At 40.7% G+C, this 13,305-nt stretch overlaps 1 protein-coding gene across 1 annotated transcript; it reads right to left on the reverse strand.

Annotated features, from left to right (window-relative positions):
- Window positions 1-7,506: 7,506 nt before the first annotated feature.
- LOC147463530 (polyubiquitin 11-like) lies at window positions 7,507-8,439 on the reverse strand. The gene has a single exon (XM_086489548.1). The coding sequence runs from the start codon at window positions 8,358-8,360 to the stop codon at window positions 7,671-7,673; it is 690 nt and encodes a 229-aa protein (XP_086345674.1). The 5' UTR covers window positions 8,361-8,439; the 3' UTR covers window positions 7,507-7,670.
- Window positions 8,440-13,305: the final 4,866 nt, after the last annotated feature.

The raw sequence follows: 13,305 nt of genomic DNA on the forward strand, positions 1-13,305 counted from the left end.
TGGCGAGAGAGAGAGAGAGAGAGAGAGAGAGAGAGAGAGAGAGAGAGAGAGAGAGAGAGAGAACGAACGAACGAGAGAGAGAGAGAGAGAGAGAGAGAGAGAGAGAGAGAGAGAGAGAGTTTGACACTGCAGTAAAAAACACGCTATTGTATTAAAATTGTATATACTGTATATGAAACCTTAATACATAAATATAGTTTGCCATGCAATGGCCATGCAATGGCCATGCAGACTCGAACTGTAATTGCATGCTTATGTGCATGCAGACTCGAACTGTAATTGCATGCTTATGTGCATTCCATAAGGGCATGTGCCCACAGATATGACAAATTAGCCGAACTCGGGCTTGAATACCCAACCAACAAGATAGAATGAAAGCATAGAGGTCAAAGGAAAAGATAGCCTTAAAAGCGGAATTAAACCAAACAAAGGAACAACTCAGATGTGAACAGGAGAGCAGAAAAAACACAAAGGAATCGGAAGAGTCAAAGACTGTATCAAGCGGATCAGTCTTAGTAGAAAAGGTAAACGAGCATTTAAAGGCTATGTTGCAAGCCTACAAGGCGAGGTTGAACAATAACAGTTTGGAACAAAGATTTTTGACTTATCTGCGTCCTAAATTTGAAACCAAACAAATGAAGATGTGCAAAAAGCTCATAGAGACCGCTCAAGCTTTAATACAACTAGAAACCTTGAAAACCCCTGAGCAAGTAATGCATGTGCCAAAAAAAGGTAAACATAAGCACGCTTGAGGAAAATAACACAAGCAAACTAAGCAAACTCCATGGTTCTATGACGGTTGTGGATGGGATCACCTTCTCAAACACTATGCTAAGAATCCAGACAACATGATCAACCCAACAATAGCAAAAAAGGAAGGACCATTGGATACAAGGGTTGCTGCAAGCACAACGGATGAGGCTAAATCGCTTGAGATGCCACCAATTCCTGAAGTGGATAAGCCATGGCCACAGTCACTATGGGAGACAATCAAAAACAAAAAAGGCGAGAGTGCCATGTTATTGTGAGCACAAATTCTTGAGGTCAACATGGATCATGAAATCTATCCGGGGGATATTCAATCATTGTATGGGGATGCAAATACATAAGTATTTGGGAAAAGTAAACTAGCAACCAGCAACCATAAGGACTCTACCATCTTTTATAGGGGATATTCAATCATTGTATGGGGATGCGAATACAGAAGTATTTGGGGAGAGTAAACCAGCAACCATAAGGACTCTACTATCTTTTTTTAGGGGAACACGAGACAAAATCTAAAGTGAGAATCGTACCATCTCAATGGAATCCAATTCCATAGGTGATGGATACAAAGAGCTTACATGATTTGGTGTCTTCTTCTATAAGATGTGTCATTACTCTCGCTGAACTTCAAAAAATAAGGCCACATTTGTGGAGACAAATGAACCGAAACCTGGAAAAAATGGGGTTGAAAATCCATCTGAAAGATGGACTTGTAGATTAAATCATGGAGACAAATCAACCAGAGAAACCCAAAGAAGATCCTATACCAGTAAATAAGGTGGGTGATTATTACGAAGTCGAGGAAGGGAATCGGACTTTACCGCTAGAGTACAAGGGGATAATGACGATAGTGATACTTGGCAGTGGAGTAGGAGTAGTCATTGCTACAAAGGGAATTTGGGAGAAATGGCGAAGACCAGCTCTCAAGAAAAAATGCACTCATGCGTTGGCAAAATGGGAAACCGCAATGAAAGTGATATATATATTAAGGACTCTATTCAAACCTCCGTTTGCAAACTTTACCTTTCACATTTGGCACCTTAACATCTTGGAGGCTACCACATCATGCATTGTCTAGTTATATCACATTGGCTCCATACTGACTATAGATAAATTTGGAGGAAAAAAGAGGAGTGCAACTAGCATTTTGCATAGGTAAAATAAAGAGATTCAGTATGCTCAATTATTAGACCATTGCACAGAGAGAGCCACACTTGTATATACTTGGTTCTTATAGAGTCCCTTCCCCTCCTAAGCTAGTGTTGGGATGTCTTGCCCCTCACTTTTGATGTGTTTGTTTCATGATACCACTTTCCATATTCTACCCTTCTCTATAGGTATTGAGCTTTTGAGCCAATAAGTGCTCCATTTTGTTAACGTGTTTGATATCTCCATCTCCACGCTCGTACTACATAATACAATATAAAATAAACGTTTTTGGGTTGTTCTGTGCAATGGCTTCCTACCTACCCGCTGCCACATGAGCAAGGAAGCTCATTAGAGGGGATCTGCTTGGCTTATGCAAACCACATACTTGCATCTCCTTTTTTTCCTTGCCTTAGATATATCTTAGGATACCACATGCATATCTTCCATAATTTCCATTGTGTCATCTATACTTGAGATCATTATTTGCAATGAGCAACCAAAAATAGGGGAATAGACAATAAAGCATCATTTAGAGGGAGATAGAAAGAAAGTTTCCAAATTTAGAGAGAGATTTAATCTTCGTTGAACTTAAAGAGAGAGATAGATGGGAATAGAGATGGAGCAGAGAGAGTGTGTGCTTGTCAAAAAAATGGCCCTCTGCCACAGTTTGAGCATGCTCTAGCTCTTGTAGAAAAGCAAGAACTCCATCCTAGCATCACAAAACGAGTTCTACATACCAAAATTTTCACATATGTTTAGGTTAGAAGTGAGTATTATGTTAGTGTTCACATGATATATCATTGCATGCATGCATGTAGTGTATTAGTTCTTTTTCTTCTCTTTAATATTTATGATTTAAGTACTTTCATTATCACCTTTCATGAGAGAGGGCAATAGTTGTAAATCTCTTTTCCCTAATCGTGGATTAGGTTATGTTTTGTAATTTTTTGTATTGTATGCCATTTTTCTCTTCATTGAAAAGATCTCCTAACAACTAAGGTTTTCTTCACTCTCCCTCCCCACCTCTCTCTCTCTCTCTCTCTCTCTCTCTCTCTCTCTCTCTCTCTCTCTCACACACACACACACACACACACACACACACACACACACACACACGCACGCGCGCGCGCACACACACATGCATGTATGCACACAAAAGGAAAGGTCTCTTCTCCTAAACACTAGCCCAAGAAAGTCCTATTCCATTTGTTCAAACAACACCAAGCATGAACGTCTCTCACACATATAACTCTTAAGCCACCTACAATAAAGAAAACTTTTCAAAGGACCCTAGCTTCTTCCAAGGGAGGAGAGTCAAACATAAAATAGAGTACCCAATATTATCAGCAATGGTGCAGTTAGTTGGCAAGTTTTATGAAAGAATTCAACCTATTAATGAACTTTGAATGGTAATATGTAATTTAAGTAAAAGACACTCAATTGGAACTATTATAGTTTTATTTTCAAAGATACAATATCATTTACCTTCAAATTAGAAGGATAATTCAGCTACCTAGCTAAAACAACTAAAAGACATCCCTCAATGTGGGGTCGATAGAGAGCAAAGCACAAGGTTGTGAGGCCCAACTACTAGTTTTGACAAATATATATGGTGTAGATGGTGTTAGTTTTTGCAAGCCCTACCCACCATGCAAAACTTACTCGCACTAGTTTGGAGAGAGAGAGAGAGAGAGAGAGAGAGAGAGAGAGAGAGAGAGAACTAGGAACTCACTTGTGAATTGTGAGCGAGCACCTTCTAGCTTCTCTACCCCCATTTTTGTTACCCCCTTTCCATGCATTCAAGCCAATGTCAATCTTCCTTTCATACCCCACCTAGTTTCTCCACTTTCTACTTGTTCTCTTCAAAGGGGATGTATTGTGGCTGAAAAAAATCATCCAATATGTCTTGCTAGTCATGTCAAAAGGTGTGATAGTATAAGCTTAGGTGAGAGAATGATGGAGGTAGCATGCAAACTACACACACAGAGCTTCAATAGTGTGTTGTTACTTGATGGTTGGGGAGGAAGTAAATTTCATGAGGAGCTTTTGACATGTTACCATATAACAATTAGCTTTGGATCCATGTACCTCCTAGATTGAAGTAGCAAGTAAGGAGCTCTTCCTATATTGAACCAACAAAGTCATAGTTTCCTATATGGGAAGTCAATTATATTTAAATGGAATTAGCCACTTCCAAGTATCTTTGGATTTTCTATATAGAAACTATGTGGAGTTGGTAGTTAAAAGTAGCAAATCTTAGGTTCAACACAGTTACCATATAGTAATTATGTTGACCTACTAGTTGGAAGTAGCAAATCTTAGGTCCAGTGCAATTACTCTATAGTGCCTATGTAATTGCTAGTTAGAAGTAGCAAGTTTTAGGTCCAACACACTTACTATATAGCGAGCATGCCCTTCCATGTCACAATATAGTGTCTTTTTTTTGTATAAGCATTGGCAAAAATTGTGTATTCTTCTTAATATCTATTGTCTTTGACAAAGAGACCTTTAATCTATTTGTTCTATAGAACCCTTTTAATATGCATGTACCATGTACCATGGTCTTATACTATGTTTTACCTTAACTTCTTATATTTACTTATAAGTCATTTTTGCAAATAAGCATAAAATTGCATTGTAATTCTCGTAAGGCATGACCTTGATAAAATCAATACCCAACTTTGACCACTTATCTAGCATACCCCTAGCCTCTTTATTCTTAGCCCTTTCCATATCAAGTACATCATGTGCATCTATGTCAGTAATAGGCTGATTCGTAACATTTTCAGAAACCCCCATAGGCTATACTTGTGCCTCACTGAAACTTACATTCAAGTTTCCACCATTAGAAAGACGTAACAAAGTGTCATAGATGTCATGTGAGCTTATAAGTCACATTAGTATATTTGATATGATAGCAAAGTCTAAACAAAATCTTCCATAAATACATCATCTTGTAAAAGCAAGATACAATTTCTTTACAAATGGTATAACATGTAAACTTTGCTTGTAGGATTGTAACCATTTGACAGCCTTATCATCCAATTTTTTGCACTGCTTTTGTGACACCAAAGCATAAGCTAAACAACCAAAAACAGACATGTGATCAATAGATGGCTACTTATCATACCATTTGTCATAAGGATTCATAGACACAAGGCTTTGGTAGGACACCTATTATGTACATAAGTACGACACATGATAGCCTCAAGCCAAAACGAATATGGTAAAGCTTAATTCTTGACCATACAACGTCCCATCTCCGTAAGAGACCTATTTTTTCTTTTAGCAACACCATTTTGTTGAGGTGTATACAGCAGTGTACATTGGTGTTTTATCCCATGAGTAGCTAGAAATGCATTAAATCCATGATTTGAATGGATTTGAATGGTGGGTGCCCATAGTACATTTAGACATTTTTCAGCCATAACAAAAACTTGCAGATACACCCATGGATGCTTGGAGTAATCATCAATGGAAGTCACAAAATATAGGATATTACCCAAGGATGGAGTTTGCATAGGCCCACAAACATTACTACACACAGATTGCAACTTGCATGTAGCACTTACTACTGAACGATCATTTGGAAAATTTGAACAATGTATCTTACCCAATATACTACCTTCACAAACATGCTTTGAAGGTGCTTTAAGAGGCGACAAAGGAGCAAGCATATCACATTTTTGCAATTAAAGTAAATTGAAAAAATTTAGGGAAATTTAGATATCCAAAACATACAAGTTTGGCATCTAAAATAGCCGTGGAATCCATAAATTCATTTGCCAACTTTTACTGACACTTGTTTTACAAAGTGACCTTATATAGCCCATGGCACAAAATGCCATATGCAACAATTTCATCACTAAAATTGTAATCATGAGTTGCACATCTGTCATCCACAAATTTGACAACAAGACCAAGTTTTGCAAGTGTGAATACAACAAAAAAAAAGGTTCTTTTTATCCTTGGTACATAACATGCATCAACAAGCGTGAAAGAACTATCATTCTCAGTAGTTAGAACCACATAACCACATGATTAACTGGTTGACATCACACTATTCCACAACCTTCTGGTTCCCAAATTTTGCATTTTATGGGATACAAAAAAAAATCATTTCCATAAATGTAAATAACCTTTTCAAATACAAAAGCAAGCTCTGCTTGATGATGTTCATCCAAGTAGTAGACAAACTCCACTTACTAAAGCACACGACATTTAACAACAACAACACACCTATTATGTGATCCACTTTGTACTTTGCTACTTCAAAGAAAGTGCACATCACCAACTACCAAAGTTTCACTAATATTTTGCTCGCATCCTACCCGCCAATACTCCCAAATTGAATGATGAACCCATGACTACTCGACAATTATAACCACTTGATTGATTTCATACTCAATACCAAGACTATAAAGGCAATCTAGTTATATAATTCACTTTGTGTTCGAAAGGTTTTAAAATTTAGAGGCATAAATTTCTTATTGGGAACTGAGAATTGAAGTAAAATCTTGTCAATTTCCGTCAAAATCGGTAAGTACTTTACTTTCAAGCTAGCTGAAAGCTCAATTTTCAGCAAAAGATTCCATCATAATGATTTTAATTTTCTTTTAAACCAAAGCTTGCACTGTTCACAGCACACGCATCATTTATAAGCATTGCAGCTTCTTGCAAGAGCTCCTGCATAGAAAGAGCAAGTGGTTTTATTCACTCTTTTCAGAAAAATACGACAAGCAGGAAAATGTCATCCATTAATGAGCATTACTTATTTTATCTAGAAATTTGCACGCTATGAAGATGCTTTGTTTATGAAGTTGGTGAAACAATGTTAAATAATTATGGCTTTGCATCTCCAAAGAACAAGTTGAACAGAACAAGTCACCTAAGAACCATTGATGCAAATTCTTACACAGCAATCACTCGAAAAGATTTAAAAAAACTACAAATCTAAGTGCACCCTTTGTCATTCTTGTATAGCTTACTATACCTACATGGCATTTTCACGTCTCCAGATACATGCAAGGCCACTTTTTTTAACCATGTAGAAAGGAAGCGTTCACGCTGACATCCATTAATTCACCGACAAAAAATGCTTCCAGATTAATCTGCACTTCCAATCCCACTAGATAGAATCAAGGGAAGTCATTCCCAAGTCACGCACACCAACGATTGCGAGCTACAAGTGCATAGCACAAATCAGAACCCCAAACAACAGAATGATTGCTCGCTTCCAAATGAATCCTTGTCAGCAACCAGTGGCCGGGCAGCCTCCATTCAATTTCCATCCGCAATAGAAGTGACCATACCAGTATTTGTAATTCTTCACTACCCTAAATGCCAACAGCAACCAAAATACCATCTTCAAATAAATGCAGATATAGTAACAATACCATCACAATCATGAACAAAGACTGGCAAGACAACAGCAAACCACTACACTATTACAATTAAAAATGTCAAGGATAAGTAAAACAATCATGAACAAAGACTGACATGACAACAGCAAACCACTACAGTATTACAATTAAAAATGTCAAGAATAAGTAAAATACTCCATACGATCACACAAGAGATCCATCAGCACAGTTTAAAAAAGAGAAGCCTTTATTGATGGGAAAACAACAGTCTAATCACGTACGTGAAATGCAGAAAGCACAGGCACCCATAGGTGCCCGCACAAACAAATCCTTTCCAGCCAAAATACCCTACGTCAAAACAGTTCAACCCTCTCTAGCGCTCAGCAGAAACTTTTACTGCCCACCACGGAGGCGAAGCACAAGGTGAAGAGTCGACTCCTTCTGGATGTTATAGTCCGCCAAGGTGCGGCCATCCTCAAGCTGCTTTCCAGCAAAGATCAGTCGCTGCTGGTCTGGAGGAATCCCCTCCTTGTCCTGGATCTTGGTCTTCACATTGTCAACGGTGTCAGAACTCTCAACTTCCAGGGTTATGGTCTTACCAGTCAGCGTTTTCACAAAGATCTGCATCCCTCCACGCAGACGAAGCACAAGGTGGAGGGTAGACTCCTTCTGGATGTTGTAGTCTGCAAGGGTGCGGCCATCCTCCAGCTGCTTCCCAGCAAAGATCAGACGCTGCTGGTCAGGGGGGATGCCCTCCTTATCCTGGATCTTGGTCTTCACGTTGTCAATGGTGTCGGAGCTCTCAACTTCGAGAGTAATGGTCTTTCCAGTGAGGGTTTTGACGAAGATTTGCATCCCACCACGCAGACGGAGGACAAGATGGAGGGTGGACTCCTTCTGGATGTTGTAGTCAGCGAGGGTGCGGCCGTCTTCAAGCTGCTTGCCGGCAAAGATGAGACGCTGCTGATCGGGGGGGATGCCTTCCTTGTCTTGAATCTTGGTCTTGACATTATCGATGGTGTCGGAGCTTTCCACCTCAAGGGTGATGGTCTTGCCGGTCAGGGTCTTGACGAAGATCTGCATCTTGGCGATGGAGGACTCGGGAGGGCAAACGCTGGCAGAAGAAGGAGATGAGGACAATGCCGAAAGTAACCAGAAGGGCTTCTCTTTATGATATCTTCTTGTTTCGAAGTCGGCTTCACACGTGGTGTCGCACAAGGCTTTTTCAAAAACTGTACAATTTTTGCTTCGTTAGCGTAGTGGGCAATTCCAAATTCCTGACCTCTCGTTAGCCCACGTGGCTCCTATTTTTTAAAAGAAAATCCAGCGCTGACAAGCTCTAAAAAAAACTACGGGCAATTCCAAATTCCTGACCTCTCGTTAGTCCACGTGGCTCCTATTTAAAAAAAAAAAACCAGCGCTGACAAGCTCTAATAAAAACTACGCCGTCAAAAGCTACCCAATCTTCTCTGCACGCAGTTCGCAGGTTACAGAGCTTGTTGGCCAGTATGTATGTTAAGTGCGGTTCACTTGTCAGGGCACAACAAGTTGTTGATGAGCTTCCAGTCCGGGATGTCGTCAGTTGGAATGCACTTATTGTTGCAGGATATGCTCGACATGGGTAGGGTCACGAAGCTCTGGGCTGTTTTCATCGCTTGCGAAGCGAGGGCCTCTCTCCGGATGCAGTCAGAGATTTTTGGAGAAGAATGTCGTTCTTGGCAATGCGCTGGTATACATGTATGCTAATTGTGGTGTACTTTGGAAAGCACAACAAGTTCTGGACGAGCTTCCCAATCGAGATGTCATCTCTTGGACTGCATTAATTGCAGGATATGCCCAACAAGGTCAGGGCCAGGAAGCTTTGAATTGTTTTCATTGTATGCGAAGTGAGGATTTCTCTCCAGATGCAATCACCTATGCTTGCATTCTGAAGGCATGTGGCATTATGTGAGACATTGATATGGGAAACAAATTCACGATGAGATTGTCAATCAGGGGCTGTTGAAAATAACTGTCATGCTTTGGTTGACATGTATGCCAAGTGTGGTGTACTTTTGAAAGCTCAACAAGTTCTTGACGAGCTTCCTGATTGAGATGCGGTCTCTTGGAATGCATTGATTGCAGGTTATGCCCAGCAGGGGCAAGGCCAAGAAGCATTGGGATGTTTCTAGCGGATGCGAAGCGAGGGCTTCTCTCCAGATGCAGTCACCTATGCTTGCATTTTGAAGGCATGTGGCACTTTGAAAGACGTCGACACAGGAAAACAAATTCATGATGAGCTTGTTAGTCGAGGGCTGTTGCAAAAAATTGTCGTGCTTGGTAATGCTTTGGTTGACATGTATGCCAAGTAGAGTGTACTTTCCAAAGCACAACTGACGAGCTTTATGTCCGCGATGCAGTCTCTTGGAATGCATTGATTGCAGGATATGCCCAACAAGATCAGGGCCAGGAAGTGCTTGGCTGTTTTTATCAGATGCAAAGTGAGGGGATGCGGTCACCTATGCTTGTGTTTTGAAGGCATGTGGCATTATGCAAAACGCTATCTGGGCAAGCAGAGTCATGAGGAGATTGTTAGGCAGGGGCTGTTACAAAAAGATGTCATGCTTGGCAAGGCTTTGCTTGACATGTATGCCAAGTGTGGTGTACTTTTGAAAGCACAACAAGTTCTTGACCAGCTTTCTGTCCGGAATGAAGTCTCTTGGAATGCACTGATTACAGGATATGCCCGATAGGGGCAGGGCCACGAAGCTAAGGGGTGTTTTCAACGAATGCGGAGGGAGGGTTTCTCCCCAAATGTAGTTTCTTGGACTGCACTTATAGGAGGATATGCCCTGTAATGGAATTTGCCTATTCCATGTGAGAGTAGCGGAATTTAATGAGAGTACTTTCAAGAAATGATTTTGTGAGCATAGCGGGTTGACATAATTGAAGATAGCAACATAATCATAGCAATTAGTTAAGTTGGCATAGACAATACTTTTGCAAGAGAGAGAGTTTAGAGAACATGTCAACAGTTGAGGACCGGATTTATGTGGAGCCGGTCCCCCCTCCAATAGGCATTTGTATTATGATTTCTCCCATAAAGAGAGACTTGTTACAATACAGTCTTTGTGTTCCTTGTGACCTAGGTGATGCCATGAAGATGGAAGGCTTCATGCATCACAAACATAACATAAACTTGAAGAAAGCTTTAACTATCCCAAGCCTCAGTCCCAAGACCTCAAACACCTTCGAAGGTGGAGAGAGCTAGCAGGGAATGAGGGTAGGGAAGAGGAAGAAGAAACATTTCGTAGGAGAAAGAATTAGTTCCTCACTTATCATACTCTTGTTGCTAGCATACATAATAGCATAGTAATGAAGAAGAAGGAGATGGCAAGCTTAAGCATTGAAGCATGGCTCTTGGTTGGATTTGCACTCCATAGCCAAGAGTGTTGGTGTAGGCTCTCAACCTCTACTTGCTTGGAGAAGGAGAGGGAGCTCTTGCACTTTGCATAGTACACAATGAGAGTGCTTGTGAGTGTGTGTGGGTGAGTATACCCCCTAAGCACCCCCCTAGCTTGCTTGGGTCTACCCCCCCTTGTAGCTCATGCTTGAAGCTCATTGGACCCCTCCAGGCCTAGCCAATCACAAGTAGAAGCCATTACAAGCAACAGGGATAGCCTTGGGACAAGTGTCCCCCTTTCCCCTTTGAGAGAGAGGACTTGATAAATGCAAAAACAATTAGATAATTCAAGTAATTTATCATTGGACCCCTTTGAAGCCTAGCCAATAGGCTTCAAGCAACACATGAAGGTAACATGGGTAGGGACTTGACATGTGTCCTTGCTGCCTCTTCAAGCTGGGGCTTCCCTTGTGAGTGTGAGTGTGTGTTCTCTCTCTAATCCCTAGGAAAAGGGCTCGCCCCCCCTCTTGTGGGGATGCTTTTGAATTTAGGAGTTCAAGCACCTTAGTCATCAAGCCTGACAAAGCACTTGCACTAGGGGGTATTCCCACAAGCATCTCAGGCAAGCATGTCAAGGCACCTCAAGCACCTTAATCAAGCGGCAAGTCAAGCACCTCAAGCATGGAGTAAGTCAAGCACCTCAAGCACCTTAATCAAGCACCTCAAGCAGGACAAACCCCTCAAGCACGACAAGCACCTCAAGCAGGACAAACACCTCGAGCTTGGGCCTGGTTCCCACCTCAAGCTCAGCCCTAGCTTACCTAAGGTCAAAGGACTTTTACACACATTAGTGGAGGTCTTCAATGAAGCTAACCCTAAGGTCTTATGCTCCATTGGTTAGCCTTGCTCTTGATAGACCATCTCCCATTTGGGCCCCTTTACTATTGGCCCCGTGTTGAGATAGATCTATAAGCACATATCTATATCTTAACACTTGTTCCCGTTTATTCTCCCACATTAAGTGATCAACTTAATATGAGAAAATCATTTGGGTTGGTTAGATATTAGATTTTATGACATTACCTCTCTCTTGAAATCATAGTCGTCCTCGACTATGAGGTAGAAGAGATAAAGGCTTAGTCATTAGTCAATCGTACTTAGCGGGTAGAGGATCCCTTTTTTACCCTACGACATCTTTCCAAGATGGATGACTAATCCATTTGGTGCTTGGGAGACATAGCTGCCGCAAGCATGTCTGCTCTTTAGTCCATTTCATTCTCCCAAAGTAGAGTGACAAATTCTACTTGGTGTTTGAGAGACGTCGTCATCACAAACATGATTCTAAGCATGCATACTAGTTAAATTTGTGCATAATTAAAAAGAGGACTAGTCATATAAGACAAAAACATGAGTTATTTAAAAGAAATTTGTACATTTGCTTAGTCTAATGTAGCATTTTAAGCATTGACAAGGTTCATACTATCCTTAAGTTGTACTCCTTGCATCCATCTAGCATCTTCAAAAGGATAATTTTTGAACTTAATAAGATACCGTCGGATTATCTTACCATGTCGTAGTACCTTGTTTTCATGCCGAAGGACAGCTTCGGGTTGTAGCACCTCTTCTTGGTCTTCAATTTCGGGAGGGTCTTCAATAATTGGTTCAATTGGTGGCTCACCTTTGTAGGGCTTAAGTAGGCTTACATGAAAGGCATTGTGTATAAGCCAATGGTTGGGCAACTTGAGTTGATAAGCCGTCTCATTGATAGGCTTCAAGATTTGGAAAGGACCATAGTATCTTTTTGCTAGTTTAGCATAATACTTTTGATGGCCCGTAGGATTTTTGCCCGTCGTTTGCCTTAATTGAGCCTTAGGAAACTTGAGCAAGACCCAATCATTTTCGTTGAACATTAAGGCTCTTCTGTGCTTATCAGCAGCATCTTTTTGCCTTTGTTGAGAGATGGCTATAGCCTCCCTAATCTTTTGAAAAGATTCTTGTAGGTCACGGCTATATTCATCGGCGGCGAAGATCTTCCCATGTACTTTGAGTAGCAAGGGACTTTTAGGTCTTCCCTCTATGATCTAGAAAGGTGCTTTCCCGGTAGAAGTACGGACAGTATTATTGTAGGCATACTCTACTAGAGGTAAATACTTTTCCCATTGTGAGCGTTGATCTACTTCGGTAACATAAGTCTTGAGTAGATCGAGTATCGTAAGATTGGCTATCTCACTTTGGCCATCCGTTTGTGGGTGATAGGCTGAAGAGAAATTCAATCTTGTTCCTAGATTTTCAAAGAGACCTTTCCAAAAATTACTGGTCATTTTAGGATCTCTATCTGACACGATGGATGTGGGTAATCCATGGTGCTTGAAAATCTGAGATATGAAGAGAGTTGCCATTTGATGTGCCTTATAAGTCTTTTTGACAGGAATAAAATGTGCTTGCTTGCTAAACCTGTCGACTATTGTCCATATTCCTGTATTCCCATGGATAGACTTGGGTAATCCAAAGATGAAATCCATGGATATACTCTCCCATGGTGAACTTGGAATAGGCAATGGCTGGAGTAATCCAGGTTGCTTCCCTCTATCATACTTGGTCTTTTGGCATACTACACATTTTGAAACATACTCTTGTATGTCCACT

The sequence above is a fragment of the Adiantum capillus-veneris genome, chromosome 2, assembly GCF_014529385.1.
Source record: "Adiantum capillus-veneris isolate H3 chromosome 2, ASM1452938v2, whole genome shotgun sequence".
Taxonomy (NCBI): Eukaryota; Viridiplantae; Streptophyta; class Polypodiopsida; order Polypodiales; family Pteridaceae; genus Adiantum; species Adiantum capillus-veneris.

Coding starts and splice junctions, on each gene's coding strand:
- LOC147463530 (XM_086489548.1), bottom strand. CDS start 8,360: ATGCAGATCTTCGTCAAGACCCTGACCGGCAAGACCATCACCCTTGAG.